At 34.0% G+C, this 26,552-nt stretch overlaps 1 protein-coding gene across 1 annotated transcript in view; it reads left to right on the forward strand.

The window, feature by feature from the left end:
• LOC126751079 (homeobox protein homothorax) overlaps positions 1 to 26,552 on the forward strand; it is a 317,674-nt gene that overhangs the window by 33,306 nt on the left and 257,816 nt on the right. The window contains exon 3 of the mRNA XM_050461014.1: positions 5,566 to 5,707. Within this exon, the coding sequence (XP_050316971.1) occupies positions 5,566 to 5,707 (142 nt within the window). The remainder of the gene's footprint in view (positions 1 to 5,565; positions 5,708 to 26,552) is intronic.

Consider the following 26,552-nt stretch of genomic DNA (forward strand, 5'->3'; position numbering starts at 1 on the left):
AGTCGTCACTTTTATTGGCAACACAAAAGTTAGCAGCTATCTCAAAGATACAAAGTGAAAGAGCACGAAACAATGAAAGGACATTTCGAAAAAAGGATATAAGCACAAAGCGCTAATGCACTGCCTGTTATATATATTTAGAAATATATATGTTTGTGTTTGTGTTTGTGCTTGTGTTCGTGTTATAGCTGCTGATCAGCAGCGCATGCAATCCAACAATAACAACAGCTTGCAATGTGTTAAAGTGCCTTAAGTGCAGGCATATCAAACGCCCCAAAAGCGTTTCGTTTTTTCTTCCATTCCATTCCATTCTCTAATAAAGTAGATAACATGAAGAAATGGTTATATAGAAAAAATAAACATAAAAAATTTACTGCTGAAACATGCTTTTGCTTTTGCGCTCGCTTGCCGCTCGTCATTCCGAAGAAAATTATTCAATTAAATGTCAAATAAACGAGCAAATGACTGAGTGCTGGTCAAAGTGGTGGGGAGTGACAGCAACCATTTGAAATTCTAATTGAAAAATTATAGTGTTCGCTGGCTAGTGCACAAATCGAGGGTGAAAAAACCGCAGCAAGGTAGTGAAATTGCTCTGCAAGCGCACAAAAAGCATTTGTTTAGAAAAAATATATGAAAAAAATTCAAAAAAAAAAAAATCAAAAAAAGTGAAAAAATATTAAAAAGAAATGAAAAAACGTTAAAACAGAAAAAATTAGGTACTGCATTTAGGCGTCATTTATACAGTTTTATTAATTCCCCTCACTTACCTCTAACTAACTTGTTAAGTAAGTGTGGAAGTGTAGCAGGAAAAAGCCCTCCATTTGCTAACCGAAAAAGAATTTAACTAAAAAGCCATTATGCTCACTAGATTCGTGTCTTTGTTGTTGCGTGCGCACATACCCTAATTTTGTTCAGGTGCAATTTGTTTGCAGAAGCGTGAAGCCAACTGTAAAGTTGTGGTATTAGTTTATGTTGGATGGCGGATATCTTTTTTGGTGGCAAAGTCGGGACGTCGAATTGTCTGCGCTTATTTATTTGGTCAAATCAAACGGAAAGGTGCAATCAGAAAGGAGGTTGCGTGGAATTTAAATGAATGACTAAATAAAAAGTTACCAAAAATATAATTAAAAAAATTGAAAAAAAGAATATTTATAAAAAAAATAATAATATAATAAAAAAAATTATAATACTTGTTCTTCATTATAGTTTAGCATTTTTTAAACAATATGATTTTAAGAAATAATATTCTTAATTTTTTTTATAAATTAATTTAAAATGACGAAATATATATTTATATGTATATATGTATATATAATATATATTTAGCTAACTTTTAAGCAATAAAATTTAAAAAAATAGTATTTGATACAAATATTTTTTCTTTTGAGGACTATTCTATTATTATTTGAAATAACGTTTTTGTCAATTCTATATTTAGCTTACTTTTGAAGTATAAATTTTTAAAGAATAAAATTTGACACAAAATTGTTTTTTTTTTATTTAAAGGACTACCCTATTAGTGTTTGAAATATTTTTTGTCAATTATATATTTAATTTTCATTGCAAAAATAATCAAATAAATAATCAATATGAATTTTTTATTTCAAAATTTGTTAACTCTTTTATTGACGACTACCGTACTGCTAACTAAAAATTTGTTTTTGTCCATTGTATATAAATTTTTTATTCTAAAAAAATTATTAATATTCATTTTTACGCCAAATAGTTTTAGCTTTAGTGACAATTTTTTAATAAGTAACTATTTTTCAAGCTCTTGAAGCATTATTTTGTACATTACTGTACCTTTACTGAAAAAATTAAAATTAAAGCTATATTTTATAGTAACAAAAAAATTAGCTAGAAAGACCAAATGGCATTTTTTTGTATAATCCTAACAAGGAATTAAAGCAACTTACTTCAGTTCCCTTCGAAATACTGGAACCGATGAGCAAGTATACTCATATATGTATATATTTATAAATACACATACATATACACATTTAAATAGCTGCCGCATTGTCAGACACAGCGGCAGGCACATTTTCAACGCAAATGACCATACATAATCCATCAATTTTAATCGAGCAAAGGGAACTGGAAATTAAAGCAACAAAACCATTTATTTTTTCAACGAAAGCAACCCAAGAGAACACATGTAGCTGGCCATTTCAAGCCATTATCCCGCAATACAAAAGACCATGATCATTTTTAGGGAAGAAAATGAATTTTTTCGGCGTTCTTCGCCGAGCGCGGAATGCCATTCTTTGACTGTTTGCGCATGGATTATTGAAATTTGCTGTGAGGATATACAGAAAAAAGTACATACAAATAAAAAGGATATCTTATACATACATATGTACGAAAGTGTGTATGTGTATGCAGCGCATTGAGCATATGTTATGGCGGCGGTAAAGGTGTAAGAAAAAGAGCAGCGCGCAGTTGGTTAGCAAGCCAATATAGGGAAGTGAGCAAAGGTGAAGCAGAAACCGGCTGCGCGTCGCTGGCAGCTGTTTGCTGCTAATAGATTTTTATTCACCAAAAATTATTCAAAATGAAATATGTTTCTTTGCATACAAAAACACACTATTATATACAAAAGTATGTTGCCGCAACATGTTGCTAAACATTTGTTTTACTTTGCAGCGGCGCAGAAATGGTTGCGAAAATGTCTACATATTTTTTTTATTAATCAAGTGCCAGGCATGTGAAGCTCAAAAAAGTAATAATAATAAATTTAAAAATTTTAGTAGCATTCATATGTGCACTCGCAGACACCCAAATAAACCATTTATCATGTGACTGTAGTACAACAACAAATTCAGCCGGCAAAACAAGCGAACACACGCACACACACACACAGTTAAACGTCGAGTTGCACATGAAAAACAATTTGTCATTACGGTGGAGCGGCAGAGTCAGCAGCCGCGGCACCAGCAGCGACGGTGGCGTCAGCGGCGCGTACAGCAAACAGGCTCTACAGCCGGCCAATATAAATGTTGCTGAGTCCAGTTTTGTCTGCTGCTACTGCTTTTATTGAAGTTCAGTGTTGACACGCACAAATTGCCAGTGTGACAAGTCGAAAGCGCACAGCTGAAAGCGAGTCTCACGAGATACACAACAACAACAACAACAACCACATTAAAAAAAATAATAATAAATAACGTAGAATAACAAGATATACAAATTGTAGATAGCCGTAAATATATTTTGCGTTTTGACAGATATTGGTCAAAGTTATCAACGCGCCGCTGCTTGTGCGCCTGTCACTTTTTGACAGTCGGTAATGTCATTATGACACATTTGTGGGTGCTGCAGTATCTTTGCGCGCTCTCTCTCTCTCTCGCGCTCTTTCTCAGTAATACGGATGGCAGTCAAAGGCAAACAGCTGATTCACTTTTCGCTTTTGACAGTCCGCAAAAACTCACTTGGCATGTGCTAATGTTCAATATTTTCTTATCATTTTGTTGTTGCAAGCATATTATTACCGTCATAGCTTCGTAGTACGTTGAGTTTTGCAAATTATTTGACAGCTGCTGTCAATTTTGATTAAGTCACATGGCGCAGCTTTTCAGGGAGGCGTACAAAAGGCGGTCAGACGAAAAAAATGCATGCAACAAGACTTGTGAACACAACGCCGCGCTGCGATTTTATTAATAAATTGTGATAACAACAACAAATAACAGCAACAACACCCGGCAGCGCTGCCTACTAGTTGCCGAACGGCTCGCGCAGGCTCTGGCGGCAACACTGCCACTTATTTTGACTAGTATATATCTCTGACGTCTGCGTTGGTGTTTGTGTGTGTAGTGCTTTTGCGCTCTGAGATTTATTACGTTTTCGTGCAGCAATGACCCTCCTTTTTAGCGCTGTTGCTGTCACATACTTGTTGATTTCAATAAATTATTGCCATTTATGCAAGTTTTTGGCGCTACACACACACACACACACATACATTTAATTGCATATTAACTGTTTTTACGTGCTGCCAACTGTTACAGTATTAAGTTGCTCTCTCGCAGGCGCCCGTAACTCGCACGCCCCGCCTCTAGAGATGTGTTTTAAAACAATAATTGTTGTTATTGTTGTTGCTCTTTCAGTAGTAAAACGTAATTTATGTGGTGTGTGGCAACGTTGACGCTATAAAACAATTTAAAACAATTTAACCATTAATTCTGAGACAAACGTTTTAAGGTCAGCAACATGTTGCACTCAATTATAGATAGGTAAACGGCGTTATTATAGACACGCAATAATGTTTTTATGTGTGTGTGGGTGTTCAGTAAGGGAAAGTAAGCTGTTTACATGAAAAAAAATATATTTCTCTATTCACTTTTACCAAGTTTTCACATTCTTAAATTAATATTTAAAAAACAAAAAAAAAATATTGTCCCATCGCCTTAAGATTGCCCCCTCTTTATTTTAATTCCAAAAATTTTACCATTCCAAAGACCAAACATCTAATGCGCGCACTTTCCACCACCACAGTTGCCAAGAAAACATTGCACCAACAACGAAACGCAAGCCACCAGCAACCGTTGCCGCTAAGTAACGACATTCCATGCACCAACGCCACTGCAGCTCATTATTTATACGCATTTATTGGTGCCACCACAGCGTGCAACATAGCAAATCATACCCCCCCACACTACTTGTTCCCAACTCAACCGTCTCCCATGAAACATTCTCCGCGCCTGCAGCATCATGCAACATGCGCCCTTTTGCCAACCACTTTGCTACGGATCTGCCAACAACGCACCGCGCGGCCGCACCAAATCACTTTCGACTTCAGTTCTAAAACTACACACATACACACAACATATACATACAGCTGTGCCGCCACCCTTAAATGACTTTTCAGCGTGTAATATTGCTGCGCGCATCCAGCGGCGTCGGGAGCGTCAAGTTGCAAGCAACACACCCACTGCACAGCGCAACCCACAACACAGTTCTCACAGCGCACCGCAGCGCATCCACTTGTCGTTTGGTTAATAAGTACATTGCTTCATCTCCGGCTTTCCAAAAGTTATGCGCGCACTTTGCTGGCTTTGGCATTTCACAGCTAAAAATGGCTGCCACTGATGCGTCGCTCGGTGCATGCTCTAATTAAAATGCATTACTTAGTACTTTGGCAACTTTCAGCTCAACTCTCATGCTAATTCGCCCACTACTTGGGTGCGCATTGAGAAATAAAGTTGCTGCCATGTTGTTGTTATGTAGACGCGCACTTGGCTATGAGTTGGTTTGTTGTTGCTTATTTTTGCCACACCATTAATGGCTTTTGATGGGCGTTGGTGGCCACACTTTTAGTACGCAGTGCTTTCATTACTCTGCGGTAATTAGTATAAACAAATGCGCTTTTTATTTGCGCTTTAAGTGCGTTACTCTTGATTTTATTGAAGTGTAAATATGTATATATTTTTTAATCTCTATATACATATATATATTGTTTTGGTATATCTATATATATTTTTTGTATTATATATATAGTTATTTTTGTAAATATTTATTTTCTGTGTTCATCTGGCATATACTAATGAGTTGTGTTTTTGATTTTTCCCTTTGCAGACATCCACTATTCCCGCTCTTGGCGCTAATATTTGAAAAATGTGAGCTGGCCACATGTACGCCCCGAGAACCTGGCGTGCAAGGTGGTGATGTCTGTTCGTCAGAATCATTCAATGAAGATATAGCAATGTTCAGCAAACAGGTAAGATATTTATAGAAATACTTATATAAATGATTCTAAGAGATATTGAAGTAAATTAGCGGTTACAAAATATTGAAATAATTAAAGCAAATTAAAAAAATTTACAATAAATAAAGAAAATCATAGCATAGAGTATTTCATGTGTTTTCATCAAGGTACTAAGGTCTTTCAATATCAATAAAGTTAAGCTCTCGCTGTTTTTAAATAAAAAATTCACTATAATTGTGACATATTAAACTTGAGGCGATTCCGCTGTCAGAGATATACTGGTTACCTTAACCTTTATAACCGATATATAACCAATACATAACCATTTTATAACCAAAACTCAAATTTTGTGTCAATATGAGTAGTGTCTATTATATCATTTTTTCTTCATATGTAAACTTATGAAAAGTGGTGTTACTTTATTTTGTATTCTAGGTGACGATCTCCAAAAAAACTGTGAAACAAATTTAAATAACTGCAAATTTTTTAGTGACTATAAGGGATGTTTCGGAAACATATGCAGCTCTAATTTAAGCACTTCGTTTTTAAAATAAGTTATCTTGAATATTCAAGTATTTCTTCGGGTTCGGGTTTTCTTGAATCTGCTTAAAATGTGGTTTACCAATTTTGTTCCAAAATAGATCCGAAACATATGTGCCACATACTATTTCCGCGAATAACCATACTTTCTTCCTGCTAATTCCCACTTAAGCGGCGGCTGAGATTTCATTTCACTTTTACCCTAGAAAAGTTTTCGATTTCATTGCCATTACTAGTATATTCCGAAATATTCAACTGCACTTAGGCATAAATTCTGCTTGCTTACTTACTGATTGATGGATTATATGCGCTACACTTCGCTGCCTTACTAACTGACAAACTGACTGCCACGCCAGCCAGCAGATCCACTTGACTGGTAATTGGAGATTATTTTCTAAAATCCAACACATGTGGCAGACACTCGCGTACTTGAGCGCGTACAAAACTGTTAAACGATCAGATTACCGGGGGTAGAATAATTAAATAAAAACAACAAGAACAATGCTGGCATAGGCGGTGAGGGCGAAATTTCCACAAGCGGGAGGCAACATTCATGCAAAGTCCAAATCAAGCTGAGTTGCGCGCAGACGCCGTATGATTTCAATCATTTTGCCAAATCTAAGTTGAGCTACTTGAGTTAAAACTCGGGAATTGACAGACGAGCGCGCAAATATGTATAAATAAGTATGCGTACATATGTATGTATGTACTTATAAAGCAGGAATACTTAATTTAATTTTTGGTTTCTCCAACATTTGGTTGTTTGATAGTTGTTGTTATTGTTGTGCACATCCGTGGCGTTGAAATTAAATGCTAAAGATGCACAATAAAAATATTATTTCAATGGAAAGCAAAACAATGTTGAGCACAAACAGATGTGACAAATATGTGTGGCAAGCAGGCGGACGGGCGGGCGTGTGAGTGCGCGCGGTTGGTGGACTTGGTGGTGGAATGATGTTGGTTGCAGCAGATACTCAGCCATACATTGACATGCGGTGACACATAGCCGCGTAGTCTGCTTGCCAGCAACGCCCTGCTGCCTGTAGTGCCAATGCCCACTAATTGAGCGCGTTTGTGCAACACCATAAGAAACGAAAACAAAAAATTAAAAAGAATTAAAAATAATTATGAATGTGAAACAAGCAAATCGAAAGGAAATACAAAGTCGACGAAAATTGAAAACACAAGTTGCCACTTCCTTTAGCGTGCCAGCAACTGGAGTCGACGCAAATAAATCTCGAGCTACTTTTGGAGACAGACTCTTTGAAAAAAAAAAAAAAACAAATTAGTGAAAAAATCACTACTGCAACCCTACAACACTTAGGCACTTCCTTTGGCAACGCGCAGCAGTCAGCGCGCATGTTTGCAACATTCCAGCATATGTACTCGCCAGCAGTGCGCGTTGTTGGTGACATCATAAGAACGCACTTGCTGCCTGCCACACTGACATTTGAATAATTTACGATGGTTTAACATCAAAATTATGTCCACACTGTGCGGGCGAATACGCTGAACGGCTTTATGATGGTGTTGAAGTGGATGTTGCCCATAATGGGGCCGCTGATAGCCACCCTCCTGCTGGTTGAGCGTAACTTTAGTTGCGATGCGACTGATGATGATGATGAACCGTACCAATGACTAACTGACTGACTGTCGAACTCAAATCGACCTCCCATTCACTAAGCGGCGACTATGCGCGCATATTATTTCGGTATTGTTGTTATTGTTTTTTATTTATTTCGCCGCAATAATGCCACAACTTTCTAATACATATATGTATATGTATATATTTATTCGCCCTTCCTCTTACCGCGCACTTGCCGCACTGCTGCAACGATTTTTGAGGCGCGTTCAAGTGTGCAATAAAGAAATGAAAAAATTACAAAAACAATGTTAAAAGCATATATCAGCCTCATGATCGGCATCAACATCAGCGCGCTGGTGCGAGATCACATTAAAAACACCATCAACGCAGGCACCTCATCACATTATGATTGCTGTCTGTCTGCCTGCCCTTCTTTGCGTGCTGCGCCTGTTGTAGTTGCATGCCACATTCATACATGCATATATGTGGTATGTACACATAAATATATTTATAAAACACATGTGCTGCTGCGACAAAAATTCAAAAAGTCAAAAGTGGCGTTGCTCTGGCAGACAACGCTGTGGCCGCCACAAAAGGATGTTCAGTTTGCAGCAAAAGGCAAAAAAATGCAATTTTCAAATTCTAAAAAAAATGTTCAATATGCCAAATATGACATGTCAGTGCAGTGAAATAATAATCAGAAAAATTATGTTTTTATTTATGGCTCATTTGTGCGCTTTTTGATGGCTTTGTTTCGCTACTGAGCCGTTGCTGGTTGAGCGCTGCTGGAGTTGAAGATTTTTTGAAGCCAGCGTTGCATGTTGCACAGCAGCATATTTATTTTACTTGCTTATAGAAGGGATGTAGGCTTTTAAAGCCAGAAAATATTATGAACTTAAAGCTAAAGAATATTAATTTTTTAATTAATATTTATATATACATGCAACATTTGAGATTTTTGTTGTGTTTTTACTCTACTATTGAGAAGTGAATAATGTGTAAGTTATTATTTTAAGCGCTGTTGCATTTTGAATTTTTTTTTTATGACGAATTTCTTTTTAAAGAAAGCTTTAAAAAATTTTTCAAAATAAATAACACATATATATTTCGCGTCATTCCAACAAAAAATAGCAGCCGCGTGTTGCAGTATTGAAATATATGTGGCACATAACACTTTTCTGTACGCACAAAAGTGTTTTTTTGCATTCCCCCACTCTTGAGTTGCACTAAAACCGCCGGCAACACACTTGCAACATTTGCTCAATTGCAAAATCTTAATTCCGCACATAAACAACGGCATGCAGATTTAGTAGCATAATTTTTCATATACTAATTTGTGCGCATTTCACAGACACACACACGCACCGCCACAAATTAATTTCCAACAACTGCTTAGTGCCACACTTAGCGATTTGCGTAAAAATAGCTCGGAAAAGTGTAATAAGTAGCGAGAATTTGAAAATAAATATAAGCATAACGTGGATTTGCGTTGCCGATCGCGCAGTCTGCATGCAGTGTTGTTTACATTGCGACAGCCAGTAGGCAGCCTGTGGCAGCAGCAACTTCATCAACATGCTTATCATGTCGATCATCATTCAAAAGTGCGCCCAAAAGCATGCGTCTGTGTGTGTGGGTATGTGTGTCAACGACGTCATGATTGTCAGGCGAATAGTTGTCTTCATCAATGCGCTTGCCGCTATGCCATGGTGCATCTTCCTTGCAGACTGTTGCTGCCACAAACAAGCAAATGACACTATTGCAACGCGAAAAAATGAAAAACAAAATTCAAATCTACAAAGCTGCTTTTTCGCTTTATTTATGTTGCCAAAAATAACGCCGACACAACATTTGTTGCTTACGCAGTTGTTGTTAGTATTTGTGTTGCATTTTCTAAATATCGCTTTGCTCTCTATGCACTTTTGTTGTGTTTGTGTATGCACAAAAATTTTGCTCTTTCAGCTTTTGGCCGTTTCAAAGTGCAATTGTTTTTGTTGCATGTGTGTATTGTTGTTTTTGCCGCTCTTGATGTTTCTAATTTAGTTGCCGCAGCTGACTTTTGTGAACGTTTATTTTCGAAACTCATATATTTTATTTAAGTGTGAAAGAAGAAGCAGCAGCAGCAAAATAAAAATAGCAAAAACAACAAAAAGGCCAAAAACAAAAATTTGTAGGCAGCGAGTGTAGAGGTTAAACTTTGCTGTCGCGCTGGTGAGCGATGTTGCATGCGATGTGTATCGAATGCTTGATGTATGTACTGCTTTTAAAACTTAAATAGTTTTTTCTCTTTTTTTAATTTTTTTTTTCTTTTTTATTTTTTTGTTTCTTGCTTTTAATGCAATTTTTTGTTTTGGTTTAATCGTGTGAGTGCCACATTTCTTAGAAGTGGGGGTAAAATGGTTGTTTGGTGTGAACAATTTTTCAGGCTCAGCGCTTACCGCGTGTGAGTAAGTGAGTGTGAGGCGCAACACAGACTGTGCGTTTGTATTGTGGCAAATAGGCGTATTAACTGGCAGACAGATTGCTGGCGATAGGAATAGAGCGTGATAAAACCATGATGGTAGTTGACTGAGCTTTGACAGGGAGTGGACTGAGGTGGTCAAGGCATGGAAAGTTGCGTTTGTATGAACTTAAAATTTTAGATATTATAAAATATTTCAAATTTTATATGCATTTTTGAGATTGAAAAAATGTAATTAAAATAAATAATTTAAAAATTTTAATTAAAAAAATTAATAAAATTTTTATTAAAGAGAAAAATTAAATATTACGGAAAAAATTAAAATAAATAATTAAAAAAAAATTAAAAAAATTTTATTAAAAATTAAATATTACGAAAAAAATTAAAATAAATAAAAAAAAAAATAATTAAAAAAATAAACAAAATTTCTATTGAAATTAAAAATTTAATACTACAAAAAAAAAAAAATTAAAATAAATAATCAAAAAATAACAAAATTTTTATTTAAAGTAAAAATTAAATAATAAAATTTTATTAAAAATAAAAAACAGATATTAAAAATAAAAATTAAATAATTAAAATATATTAAATTAAACAAAAAATATTTGTTAATTAAAATAAAAAACCAATATTACCAAAAAAAAATAAAAATAAACGCTAACAACAACTCAGCAATCTTCCCCTACCTTTTGCTCTACAATGTCGTTCTTGAAAAAATTTACCCAATAAATATTCATTTTTAAAATTATTCATAACGCACAGCGAAATTGATTTTATTTCGGAAAATATGCACATACTTAAGCACATATAAATCTTGGTGAACTCACATGCCAGCTAAAATGAAATACCACACAACATGGCCACATAAGCCAGTCAGCAAATAATTTACAATTTCAATTAATTTTAAAATTTGCACAAGCCAATTAATTAAATATAAATTTTTTTTAAATCAATAATATTTTACTAAATCGCACATTGTAACCGAAACTTGCTTGTGGCGGCAACAACAACGCGCACTTTTTACTTAAAAGCGTGATATTTAAAAAATATTTTTCATATGATTTTCTCCAAATCAAAAATTTTTGCTCACTGGGTTGCCGCCTTTGACTCAGCGCTCAACCGCCAACCGCCTCAACTGCCTGAAAGCGCAAAGAATTCATAAGTGAACATCGCTCTTTCAGTTGCTGATGATTATTGTAATAATGTTGTTGTTGTTTTTTTTTTGTTTCGTTTCTGAATTTTTGGCATTTGGCATAATGATTAATGAAGTACGGGTAAATAGCATGGTTGTTAGTTTGTTGGCTTTAGTGGTCGTTCATGTTGTTGTTGCTGCAATAAATACATCTGTATGTTGACGCCGATGATGATGGTGATGCTGCTGTTGGCACTGACGGCTGTTTTTCATACTAACTATGTATGTTTGGCTGATTCCTATGTTGTTCGCTGATTGTCTGCTGTTTGCCCCGACAACGTTCTGTCTGCGCAGTGAGCGCTGCGCTTCCTAGTCTGCTTCTTCCTGCTCTTTTAACATGCTGCAAACATACACATAACATACATATACATACATATATGGGTATGTACAATACTGTGATTCTGTTTTAACGCATCATCAACAGCATGAAAACAAGCATTTCTCAGATTCTAGATTTTGCTCGCTGTTGTTGTCAATATTTGTTGCTGTTGCTGGTTTGCAATATTCACCGTTGTATGTTGTATGAAATGTAATTATTAATTTTTCTTTTTATGAATTTTACAATCACAAAATTTGATGTTGATGAGTTTGCTTGTTGAGTTTTTAATTTTGGTGAAAAAAATTTTGCTGCAAAAAGTGCTTGCATACAAGGAAATTATCATCATTAATATTGACAACAAGCGAAATTAATTAGTAAACTGCAATGATTCTTGAGCAAGCGAAAATTTTTTCCTTCAAAAATATTTACTAGTGAAAGATTGAGGGTATTTTTTAACGAAAAAAAAACCAATAATTTCAGCAAACTAATGCAGAAAATATTTACCGCTATATACATTTTTGTATATAATTCTCTAATCATTGTAAAACATACCTAAAATCGTCCCTTATATACCCAAAATCTTGTTCTAGTAACTATTTTTTTACTTCCACATTTATACCCTCTGCACCAACTTTCTCTACTTGCTCCACTTAATTAGCATTCAATTTAGTTGTTTGCTGCAAAAATCACAATAATTTAATTAAATAATTAATCGCGTAAATCAATCGGTTAATTGAGCACAGCATGCAAGCAAATAAATTACACATGCCGCAAAGCGGCAGTTAGTTGCAACACCTACACACAGATGCACATATATAAAATGTTCACCTATATAATATACACATATGCTGTTGTGTGGCAAGTGCCACACTTTCATACATTTCTAAGTGTATATTTAACTGCGTGTAGCCGATTTTAGACACTGCTAATTATAAACAAATAAATTACATGTAGGTAGACATTTTTATTACGCTCACCCACCTAAACAGCTGAGCAAGAAATTACAGAAAAGAGCTGACAAATATATGTAGTACATGCGTAGTTGCTATGTGGCAAGCGAGCAATGTGTAACAAGTGTGTTGGCAATTTAATAGCCAAAAGTGTTGACATAATTGTCGCCACAACCACAACGGCAATGGCATTTGAAGACTAACATGAGAGAAAAACAAGAAAAAAATAATTGAAGATACATTGCCACATGCGTGACAGTTATGTGTTCGTTGCACACGTTGCTTAGGTGCTAGCGCTCACTCTGCTACAACATTAGAGTTTCTCCTTTGCGTTTTGATATTTAAATTCTAATTGCCGTGCGTTTTATCAAACCTTTTGCCGCCCCATATAATAAAATTCAGCTGTCAAAGCAAACCGAAAACTTCACAACATACCTACAGATGTAGATACACGCATTATCTGCACACATACACACATGCTTATCTAACTGCGCATCTCAGAGCACTGCTCATTACTTTCTTTTTCTACTTTTTTCTATTTTTTCCACTTTTCTCATTTGAAGCCAAAAGGAAAATATAGATTTTTTGTGATACACAAATAGTTTGGGTGTTCTTAACAATTATGTATGCACATACATACACATAAACACATGTATGTATGTGTACTCTATGCCACATATTTTGCCTTTTCTCAGCTACGTTTCGGTATTTTTCTCTAGAATTGCTCAAAATTACTAGTTTCGTTAATTTCATCTATGATTCCTTAACGGCGTATCGACCTTTCTTTCAATTTACCTGCCGCCAGCAGTATATGCGCCGCATACAGGTTCCAGCTATAATGCTACAACGTTTGCAATCAGTAATGAAGCCAAGGCACAAGCACCAGTCTAAGAAAAGGTTCACATTCTACCTTTGGTTTTTCCATTGTTTCAAAACGAAATCGCATTGCTTTCCAGAGAAAAAATATTTCTTTTACAAAAAACTGAATTCGTAACACACAAACGTACGGCAGGCATTTAAAAAAGGGCATTAACGCATACAATTTGTGTCTCCTTGTGGCACTATTGTGCTGTATGTGTCTGTTGCGCATGCGCATATTGCTCATTTTGTGCCTTTAGTGCCCTTAGTGTGGCGTAGCATACCTTTTGCGCTCTAAACAAAATCACAACACTAACACATACGCACATACATATAAAAATGTATGAGAGAAATACCATTTGTGTACAAGTTTAAGGCATTTTAATCTGCTTTGTTTCATTTATGTTTTTTATTTTATTATATATTTGTTGTCTTGCTTGTCGAGCATTCGTTAAGCAGAATTATTCCTGCTTCTTCAATTATACTTACATGCTTCTTTTCCCGGCAGCCTTTAGGGCCAATGCTTTGAAAAAAGTTGTGGGGTACCTTTTTAATTTGCCCCTACCCTCTTTTTATCAACGCAAATGCCTTAGCCGCGCTATATCCTTCGCGCCACAAAAAGATTCATTCATACCTACACACATGCAAGCAGTAATTTCGAATACAATAATGCGTTCGAATTAAAAAAATATCAAATGAGTGCAGTAAAAACGGTAAATGAAATCATAGATTGCTTGATGGAATCCTTGCGTCAACCCCTGGTGTGGCCGTAAGCGGTTTTAGATTACGCGAACAATGCTTATGGAGGTAAGAAAGAAATTCATTACCAACTACAGCTACGCAAAACTTGTAAAGGTGTGCTCGGCGTGTGTATGTGTGTTATGAAAGACACAATAAACAGCAATAAATGAGCATTCTTCGTGTCCTTTTGACGCAACTGTAATGCTACTGCGCAGTCATAACTGTTGTTATGTAAACTTTATAACAGCAAATAGTTTTACTTGCGTTTCTGGCAGTGCCACATGCAGAAATTTACTTTTCTGGCAACATATGCAAGTTGCAACATTTTAAAAGCCATTCAAATTAAGCTTGCCTCATACTAAAAATTGCTTTTTATTAGCAATACTTTCCTTTCGAGAAGTTTTAAGGCCCATGTCATCTTATAAATTCAATTTTTTATATATTTTTTCTAATTTTCACAAAACTATTTTCGCTGCCATCAAACAAGCAAGAATTTGGCCACAAAAGCACCCTAAATTGTTTATGCCGCGCCACAATCATTTCGCAGCTTTTGCAGCCAACTAAAATGTTTATTTTAATTACATACACACATATGTACGTCATAACATCATTTTACGTGGCGCTGCCCACCGCCCCTCACACCCCTTGCCGTACATTATACGCGTCTTGTAAAAATGTATGCCAGACATTAAACACCGATAGACGCCAGCTTCCAACCGCTAACTGATTAGGCTGTTCTCCTTACAACTGCGCTGGCCATCAGCGTTTTGTTTACAAAAAAATTCAAATTTTTCCAAATATTCAATATCGTATTTTTGTACTGAAAGTTGCCTAAGTAGTGCATGAGCAGCAGGAAAATTTTCCTGAATACACACAAACATATTCAGCAATGTGCTGAATGACAGCTCGACAGCCAGACAGACAGTTGGTTGCCACAGACTGGGAAGAACTCAACGCGCTACGGTTAACTTCTTAGACTCAACAAACACGACGCTTGCTATTGTTAACTTTTCATTGCAATATTTGTTTATAAAACCACTTGGCGCCTTTTAAATGTTGTTATTATATCCATTTGTTGCCTTGCCATACATGACGTGTGAGCTGACTGGATGACTGCCTCGCTGGCTGGCTGGCTGGCTGGCGGAACGTTGCAACAATATTGCCCGAACGCTGGAAGGTGTTGAATGAGCGCTTATATGTACATATGTATGTATGTGTGTGTGTGTGCGTCTATTTGAAAACTTTTTTTTGAAAATGTAAATCGTTTCATTTTTCCATTTCATTTGGAGAGCAAATAACTAGTGCGTGCATCACATGTCACAAGCGCCACAACAGCGCTCTGGGCCGAGCGGCCTGCACCACGAGGGCGGTCGGCAATATTATTCGTCAATGTTTACATTAGCAATTATGCAGCGCAAAGTTGCTTAGTCCACAAGTCTGGTCATTGACATGCCTGCGCCTGCAATTGTTGCAGCAACATTTCTTATTTACCTTGATTTTGTTGTAATTTCCTGCATGCGTCAACAAATGCTTATTTTAAATGAAATATTACTGGGAATCATATTTGTGCGCGTGAACGTGTACAACTCTCACACACACACACTCTGAAACGTATGTGCCACAATATTTTTTAAAGTTCGATTTCTCTGTATTAGTTTGACCTCATACTTATTTATATTTATATTTGGTTGTTGTTGTTTGTTGTATGTTTATTTAAATTTAAATTGTTGCCACTTAACGGCTTTGGCCACCGCTGCATTATTCTCGAAATTCATCCTCATCAAATGCCCGCCCACGCACGCAAGCCATACGTTCATACGCGGACGATCGTCGCGTTTCGGGCTTCGCGCATTGAGTGGCGTAGAAATTCGCTCGCTCGTAAATCAAGCAAATCACAAAAGCACACAGGCATCTCAATACAAAACACACATACACATACATACATGCATACACACAAATATTTAGCTATTTGTTTAACAATGCCGCTCGGCTTGTCACTTACACGTCAGACGTGAGACAGACGTCATTGGAAAATATACATTTTTTAACGCCTATACGTGGACTTTTTTGTTGTTTGTGGGAAAGTAATTTCTTGATTTTAATGGAAAAACTAAAAATAAGCTGAGTGGTAAATAAATAGAAAAAAAGTTATAGAAAATTAAAAATATCCGGAAAAATATAATTGTTGTTTTTGAACGAGCTAAGTCATGGCGTTAGTTTTATTGCCTTTCACAAATAGTTAAATATTTGAAATTCAAAAAGCTTCTCATTTGTTATACTATATATGTATATAGGCTAAAATTTATTTATTTAAATTCAAGTAGTTTGGAGACAAATTTATATAAAATTAAGCTTTATCATTATTAAGTCAATAAAGCTCACACTTAAAATCGCGAAAACTGTAAGATCAGGTTTAAAGCAAAAAAAAAAAAAATTTTAAATAAAATAAAAAATATATTTATAATTAATTAATTTATTTACTTTAAATTATTTTTGTCAAAACCAAAAATAATATTTGCAACAAATTTATTGAATTACTTTGGTATTAAAAAAAATATATGTTTATTTAATTATTTTAATTACAAATTTAAATTAAAGCTTTAATTGTATTAATTAAAAATTTAATTAAGTAAAGTAATTTAAAGTAATTAGTTGATATAATTACATAATACTAATATAATTAATTAATATATTTATTATATTAATTTAATTACAAAATAACACTAGTTAAATTAAATTTAATTAATTAAATTTAGTTTCAATATTTTTAAATTAAAATAATATTTTTGCTTCCTTTAAATCTGAATTTAAAGTCGTTTATATAAATAATTAATAATAATTTATATAATTACATATTTTTGGTAATTGTTAATTGGCTAATTAAAATTCAGTATTGTGGAAAAAATTAATTAATACAAAAATATATTTGTAGTAATTTTTTTTTCTAAAAAACTGATTTTTAATAAAAAAAAATATATTTACATAATAGGCTCATTTGCAACATCTTTATACCGAAAAGCTGAGTTTTCAATAAATTTTTTGGAAAACTTTGGTTTTTTATTAAATCGCTATTTTTCCAAATTTTATAGTAAATCTGATGTAAGCTCAACGCTGTATGAATGTAAAATATATGCCTTTTTTCTTGGTATATAAATATGCACATATGTATGTACATATATGAGACCATAAATAGCCATGTTTATAATCACACTCGGCATATAAAGGTGGTAACTACACGCGTTCTAAGTTTAGCCGAGCACATGGTATGCGGTTAATTGATTTAAATTTTCCGCAGAAACATTCCTTGGCGCAGAACCACACGCGCATACATAAAGATATATAAATGTATATAAAATAGTTCATAGCTCTTTCGGCGCATACAAACATTCTAAGTTTACAGCTGTCTGACGTAGCAATCACGAAGCGATGCTGATTGATGTGTACGCTCATGAGCAGAAAAAAAACTTAACAGTAAAATGAGAGTTTTTATTAACACTTTGTGCCTACAAGCAGGTCTGCAGTACATTTGCAAGGCAAGAAAATTTGGACTTGTAGTTCTTTGGTTGTGAACAATAAATTCTAATACAAACTTCTGGCGGGAAATTGCTCACAAAAGGTATCGCTAGAATTATAGTACATTTCTCTCCATTTCTAAGCTTTTTTTACTTCAAAAATATTTTTTTTTTATTCCAGTTACTGCATCTTCTCACAGCTTTCTACCATTTTGTAGGAAAATTTGTTTACATTTCCGATCAATGTGATTGATGTTTTTGTTTATGAATTCACCACTAAAAGCTGCAAGCAACAATGTTGCTGACAGGGCGGGAAATTCATGACAGAAAGTGGATGATCAATATAATATAAAAAGAAAAAAAATAATGCTGATTATTATGCTAAAATTTTAGTTAAAGGTTTAGAAAAAAATATCAACAATTATTAGATATGTGAAATTGTTGAGCGATTTCATTAATTCCAAAAATTAAAAAAAAAATTATTTGTGTAGAACCTTAATTTCAATTTTTAATTGCTCTTCTACCCACAACAATGTCGCTAGCAACATGTGCGCTTCAACATCGCGTGACAAGCACTTGTTGCGGCAACATTTACATTGCTACCGTCAACATAAAATTTATGATCACAACAGTGGCATTGACACTGGGGTTTGTCTAAAAGTGGTTGTTGTACCACGCGATTATCATAACACCGTTATTTACTATACAAACGTTTATACGTATTTTAAACCGAAATGATTTAGTTGAAAGCTTGCGATTTAATTGCGCGCACATTTGTTGATGCTACCGCATAGCTGCTAACATTGTTGTTGTCATGTTGTCATTAACAGCCGCAAAGCTGTTGTGGTGTTGTTCTCAGACAACAACAGCGCGCTTGTGTTGTAAATCAATTTTTGGTGAATGTGTGTTTGCTGGATTTATTAATATTGTTGTTGTTGTTGTTTTTTATTTTTATTTTTGTTATTTTTAGTAATTTGTTATTCTCGCTGAGAGCATTTCAATTTGTTATATACGCATTGGTGCTGGGATACATTGTTTTGGCAACATGTTGCGGCAATACAAAAATCTAAAAAAGAAGAATATTTTCTTAAAAATTTACTTATGGTTGTTTAAAAATAATAGTTTCTATCAACAAATTTAATTTCGTACTTAAAACTGTCAAATAACGGCATTTTTCGATTCGCTCGCACATTGTATTGAAATCACTACCACTTTTAATTATCTTAATGCCTACACACGCCGTCGTAAAATCAATTGCACAACATTTATGACAAAAACAAACAGTAGTCCAAAGTTATAACAATGGCAAATATGAATCAAGCAATAACAGTTAATAGCTTTTAATATCAGCAACACCTCATAACGGGGCGAATGAGCGCGATACTCTGTACTCTACCCGAAAACTCGCCCTCCCGGCTGGGCACAATGGCGCAAATGCATTAGCAGTTTTTAAAATTTTATGAAATGTTATTTCCCTACTATATTGCACTAATTTGAAAAACGAAATAAAAATGCGGCCGTCATTAAATTTCCGTAATCCCACAATGCTAGTACTCGTACTGCGTTTTTTTCGTCGAATATGCCTGCATTAAAATGATTTTAATTTCTCACGTGATAAACGCTTAATAGCGCAGTCACATAAAAGCGCTGAATGGAAATTGCTTCGGTAACACTAAAATAAATTGTACTGAAAATGAAGTGAAATGAAAACGGTGGCATAAAAAATTTCGAGCAAATTGTGGCCAATAAACCGTAATTTATTTGTTGCTCCAAACAATTGCTAAATATAATTTTACAACGTTAATTACATACATACATGTGTGCAGCTATATAGAGCTGGGTATTTTTATATTTGTTTGGTTTGACTACCGACTCTGTCATAAAGTTTCAAGAAGCAAAAGAAGTCGTTCGGAAATGTAGGAGTAGTGCTGTTGTAAAATGGAAAGCTACTCAACTCAGCTGTCATAAAGTTCGTGCTCAATTGTGAGAGAGGGCCGCAGAGAAAATGGGAACAATGAAGAGATATGTGTAAATGCTGGTCGCAGATATTAACAGAAAAATTATTAAAATTAAATGGTTAGCTTAGAACTTCGTAATTATTTTGCTGAAAATTATTAAAAATTAATTTAAATTAATTATGTAAATTAAACTTTAATTTTAATTTCAAAATTTTCTAGAACAAATTATAATTTTGGAGAACATATAAAAAAATTAAATATTAAAAAAAAAAAAAATTATAATAAAAAAATATTTTTGAAAAAAATTATATAAAATATTTCAAAAATAAATTAAAATGAGCACATTCATGAAAATAGACAAATGTTAATTATTAAATTTAAATTATTAATACAGTGCTATTTGTTTAATTATATAAAATCAATAATTATTTTGGAATAATTTTTGATCACAAATTTTTTAAATATAATTAATTTTAATAAATAAATTAATTAAAAAAAATAAATAAAAAATATACCTATGTAATTAAAAATTAAAATATTTCATAATTAATTAAAAAAATTAGTCGCAAAAATTTTAGAAAGTATTTTTGTTTATCTGCAGCTATTAATTATTATTAAGAAAATATTATTAATTACTAATTTAATATATAAAATGAAAATTTTTGTTTAAAAATAATTATTTAAATTTACAAAAAATTGATTATGGTATTCAAATTAAATTACACTTTATTTAAGAAATAACTGCTTATTAAAATTAAAGAAACAGGATTTTTAATTTTTTTAATTAAAAAATTTAATTAATTATGATTACACGAAAATATTAAACTCTAAATATTAAAATATTTTTCAAATTTCAATAAATAATTTAAAATAAAAATATTAGTGATAATTAAAAATTAAAAAGTAAAGAAGTTAAAATTAGAGCAATTAAATAAAATAGAATTATTAATTAAATTAGCGAAAGATATTCTTGAATATACGCATTTTTTCTTGTCTTTAGCTCTTCCTGTAATTTTTTGATTTCAAATTCACCTCCCTTATACTACATACATACATATGTATGTATGGATGTATGTATATAACTTGCTTATCAGTCTTCATTTTTTATGATTATTTTTCATATCATTTTATGACATGGATTTTGGCCGTCTTTCACTGATTTCACCTAATTAATTTCTCAACAATAAATATACACACGTTTGCATTTAACTTTGTGACACATACACATACACACCTACACGCATATGCAGCCCTGCTATCTAAGTTGGCAGGCAAGTAGAGGAATTAGCTACTGCACTCACCTAAGGTTATGAGCCGACCGGATGTGTGTGTGTGTGTGCGCGTATAATTAAACAAAAATGCATGCGCTGAAGAAAGGCACCTTTTGTCTTTCTTTCTTCAGCATTTGAAATGTAACTTATCATGCCGGCTTGCACTACTTCATAAGCGCTTGGCATACAAACAAGTGCACTCAGCTACTTAACGTACATTCACCTACGATTTTATGTTCGCTTTATTTGACAAATTTGAAAAAGTCTATTTGTTTTTGTATACAAACACGACAGAAGAAGTCTCCATTACCATATTTAAACAATTACTGATAAGTACATTGGTACGGTTGTGAGTGTTGTCCTGTTGCATTGAAAGTAGTTACATAAGTCAGTAGCGCGCTATGCGCCTCTGGCAGCATTAACAGCAGCAGTCAAAGATAATTTGAATCTCAACAGTACACAGCAACTAAGTAAATATTTGCTTAGAAGAAGCATGCATTCTTTTGTATTTATTGTTGTTGTTTATGCCTGCTTATTGCCCAAGTAAACATAGAAATGCGTAAATGCATTTGGGTGCAGTGTTGTTATCTGCCTAGCGCTGATGTTGCAGCTAATAATTTCCATCGACTTCAAGTAAGGAATGTTATTAAAGAAGTTGTGTTGACATTTGCGGCCAAAGTGAGTTGAACCGTCAAATGCGAGTACACGTAATGTGCAACGTTCGCTGCTGTTTCAGCTTTGAAGCGCTCTGAAAATTTTCTCTTAAAAAAAAATAAAACAAATGAGAATTACATACTTATACATCCATATGTATGCGTATATAGCGCTTATGAGTAATATAATGGATAAGGCTGCACGTATTACGGTATATTAAGCTCCCACCTTTCGGTATTATAAAGATAAAAAAATTATGTTAACAACGTAGCGCAACGTTTACGGATCAAATAAAAATTACAAGCCACATTATTGTCTATATTGTCGATTAGCTTATTCCGACTTGTTATTGTTAATATTGTATAACCGCATTTTTGTTGTTATTGTTGTTGTTGTCTATATTGTGGAATCTTTATTGAGCGCGCTGACGCTTTCGATAGTGCCACTGTGCGGTGACCTTGTGAGAAATTAAGCGCGTTATAAAAATATGGATTTGCAGTGATTTCAGCTTTGGAGCACCTTTTTTAAGGAGCTGCAAATAAAAAATTTAAATGAGGAAAGTATACATATATCGTTATGGGTTTTTGATGATTTCAAACAAATCTCAGTGTTCTAAGCTAAAGAATTATTAATTCTAATTTTTTGTCTTCTACCTTGTCTTTCAATATAATTATACATATAAAGCCATGAGCTCTCACATAGCGCCCTTTAGCAACCTACATATTTTTTAACTAAAAAAATTAAGTTCTTAAAAATATTTTTTCCTTTTCCACAATTTGTAGGGAATACTCTACTTTAACAACAACACATTTTATCACCCATCCATTCATGTACTCATGCATGTAGCCACACTTAAATTATTGTGAAGGTAGATAGGCACACTTTTATCTTTATTACCCAAACGAACAAATACTATATACAAAAATAAATACAAACACAAGTACACACATACTTAGCATTGAATATGGCTAACAAAAAGCTTAAGAGTTTTTGTCATAAATATTTATTTGTTGATAGACACTTTTCTAGGTTCTGATTTCGACGGACGTCAGCATTGAATAACTACCAGTGTTGGCGCGAGTTTTTAAGAATGAAAAAAGTAATGCTTAAGTCATGTATATGCATTGATGATATACAAAGGAATGTAGCTGGTGGTTCCGCATGACACTGACACCGGTGTGCGCCACTCTTCGCTGCTATAACTCACCAAATAATCGCTTAAGCGCAACATTGATAAGCGAACGCTGATTGCTAACGATCGGGCATACTGTAAAAGTAAAAGAAAATAAACTAGAAAACTAGTAAAATTACAAAAGTAGACAATACTAGTGAATAAAATTAGGAAAATATAAGAAGTTTGCAATAAGTAAGAAATTTGCTATTTCTTAGTTAAGCGCTTTTTGAGATAAAGGTTATCTTTGTACATTACCAAATTTTTATTAAACTTTAATAACTTACTAATAATAACAGAAAAATATATTTTCATTACAATTTCCTTAAATTTTTAATATATTAGTGAAAAATATTAAGTCGATTTAAGTTAATTTTGAAAATTCGAGCGATGCTCTCAATTTATTCGTTATACAAGTAAGAATTTTATCTAAAATAATATAGTAAAGTCAGAATCTCCACTTTACGTTCAAAAAAAGAGAGTGCTCAGAATTTTACCTGAAATCTAAAAAGCATAAGTCGACTTAAGCCAATTTAACGCAATATCACGTAATTATGCTTCTTACTATTATATAATAAATTTTTCTTATAGTTAGATATATTGGTGCTCTATAAATATTTTTAATGTTCTTACATTAGTTTCCATGGCATGTAATACAGCACACATTCCACTGTGTCAGCCCACGAAAATCGCGACAACGACAGCTGAGAGCTTAAAATTAAAAAAAGAAATTAAAAAAAAAAGAACTGTAAAACGAAGCATGAAGCGTAAAGTCGCTGGACACTAGATATTAGCAGCTAATTTGGCAAGCAATTATGCGTATTTTAAACAATAAAAAAATGTGGGCAAAACAAAGGGCGACTGAGTGGCGTTAGAGATACTAATAAGATAAAGCACATTCGGCAATAAAATGTGCGTATAAGTGCGTGCTCATCGGCTTTGCTTGTTTGGGTGTCGCGGGTGTAAAAAAAAGCATATATTTGAACAAAATTTTTATTAGAAAATTTTTAAATTTTTTATAAAAAATATTTCGAAGAATTCTTTTCAAAAAAGAATTTAATTGCTATTTTTGGTAAAAAAAAAAAAAAAAAAAAATTATTAGTAAAAATTTAAAATTTTTTCTTGAAAAAAAAATAATGAAAATAGTTTAATTTTTGCAAAGTTTTGTTATATTTCTATTATTTTATGCTTTTTTGATTATTTTTCAATTTAAAACTCAAAATCTTTCGCTAATCCGTCCCACTGTAGCATATCTGCAGCACTGCCTGCATTTTAAACATGCACAGCACAAAGCAGCCAAGGCAGAGTAATCAAAATGAAAACGTAAAACAAAAATGGCATTTATATCTTATTATTATTTAAATTTAAAACTCATTTTTTCGCTTGCTTTCAATATAATTTCGAATACTTTTTATTTATACGACATTTTGCTTGCAAATATCCTCGCTGACAAACCGACGACACTGCGACAAAATTTTCTGTTGCTTTTACCAATACACGCACACACAACAACAACACATGCATATATATATATATATATATATATATGGGGATTTTATTTATAGCCATGTCTCATGCTGTGAATTTACTTGTTATGATGATTTATACATTTTTAAAAACCCAACCAACGCCATGCATACGAAGCGTTGAGCAGCGAACGACAGCGGTAACAAAAGCAACAAAAATAAATTAAATGAAATCAATTTTCGAAAAAAGGAAGAACATAGTGTATCACGCAGCTGCCAAAAAGCAAAGTGCAAAATAAGAACAACAACTTTTGGCTCATACAGTTTTTTTTCCTTTTTTACTTCAGCTGTAGAATGTTTCCGCAACATTTTATGAATGTGCAAATTAAAAAAAGTTAAAGCAACATGTTGCAGGCAAGTAATTTACTTATTTTCTTGGCTGCTAGATCATTAATTTTGTGCCTTAACATTTTCTTTCCGCCACACACCCTCAACGAACGACAATGTTCATGCCGCAAAGGCGTGTTGTAATTAGTTGCAAACAACATTTTAAATGCACCCATGTCAGCCATTTTTAATTTAGCGCATATGAATGCAGTGAGTCAAGCTTACTGCTACTCTTTATTTGTAGCTTTGTGTGTGTGTGTTTGTAAGCGTGTGCACAGTGGGCCGTGTCGCCAGCGCTCGAGGCGTTTGCTACATTTTAGCTGGCTCGCATAGTTTTGCCATTTTTCTTCTCTCAATATATTTTCATTTTTCTACTGGTGCATATTTTATGTTTTCCTGTTGCTAACAATTGCCGTTTTGCTGTTGTTGTGGCGACCACCAAACACTATAATTAACTCCACGCCAAGCGTTCGCTGACGTTTGGCAACACACACACCCATTCTGGCATATATAGCAAACTACTTGTGCTCACTCTTTTGAACCATACGACGAGGCTGACATTTGCCGCTGACGTTTCGACATGAGCAATCAAATATGGCGACAGTAACAAAAGCACCAGTCAAAATGCGCTGACGAGGCATCTCGACGCCGTGCGCGCGTTTTGGCTGTTCTTTTGCTCAATTTTTCCCCTCTTGTTGTTTTTATTTTTTTTTACTTGGCTGCAGAATGCGTGCGATATTGATTTTTGTGTGTTTTAATAGTTGTACAGAAAGAGCATTTATATTTTTTGTTTTTGTGGCAGCCACATATTGTGGCTGTTGTTGTTGTGCTTGTTATTGTTGCAATTATGCTCCGGTCAAACCAGTTAGACAGCTTTACTTGCGCAGCAACATAACAATTTGAAAATAGCAGCTGTAGTAGTAGAGTTTATTGCTTGCTTATGCTGTGAATGCATCCGCAACATGTTGAATGTTGCTAAGCGCAATTGAAGTGTTTAGAAAGCGTACATGGCGGTGGGAGTTTATTAAAAATTAGTGAAGTATTTGAAAAATGCAATATAAAAGCAAAAACTTTGACAATTTGCCTTCTTTGCAATAATGTCTAAAAATTTACTGAATTAAACCTCGTCGAAAGTTATGGAAATTCACGCTTCGCACACACCTTTATTTGAAAATTAAATCTTTGCGCCTTTTGGCATACTCCTGCACAATGTCATTACACAGCTGTCATTTTGACACTTTGGTCACACACAATCTGTTAACGATTTGCCACAAGGTCAAGCCGAAGAGGCTTAACTAACGAACAAATACCGACGTAGCGCAGACACAGTTAAGGCAGCGCAGACCGCCCACCTCAGTGCCAACGCATTTTGACAGCCAACTGTCAATGTCACTGCGAACACACAACACTACACACAGAACTGCAACGAAATTCCGTAACAAAAGTAAATAATAATAATAAAAAAGTAACAACAACACAATAATTGTTTCATTGGAAAACAGACAAAGCAAGGCGTATTGGTGGTGCAGAGATTTTAAGCAGATTATAGGCTAAGCGCGTACAATACCAACCACGTTGAGAGTTTACAAAACCCAGCGGGAAGCGCAACGGAATGAAAACAATCAGAAAAATTTGTGTTTTAAAGCAAGGAAGTCTACAATGTATGCAAGTAGTATAATGATATTCCCATATGCAGCCACTTGGCCTTTACCTGGTGCCGCACAACAATGTTTTCAATATTTTCGTAAGCAGATGCGGTCGAACTACCTGTCTATAAGAGCCAACAACCCAGCGA

This window comes from Bactrocera neohumeralis, chromosome 2 (genome assembly GCF_024586455.1).
Source record: "Bactrocera neohumeralis isolate Rockhampton chromosome 2, APGP_CSIRO_Bneo_wtdbg2-racon-allhic-juicebox.fasta_v2, whole genome shotgun sequence".
NCBI classification, from domain to species: Eukaryota; Metazoa; Arthropoda; class Insecta; order Diptera; family Tephritidae; genus Bactrocera; species Bactrocera neohumeralis.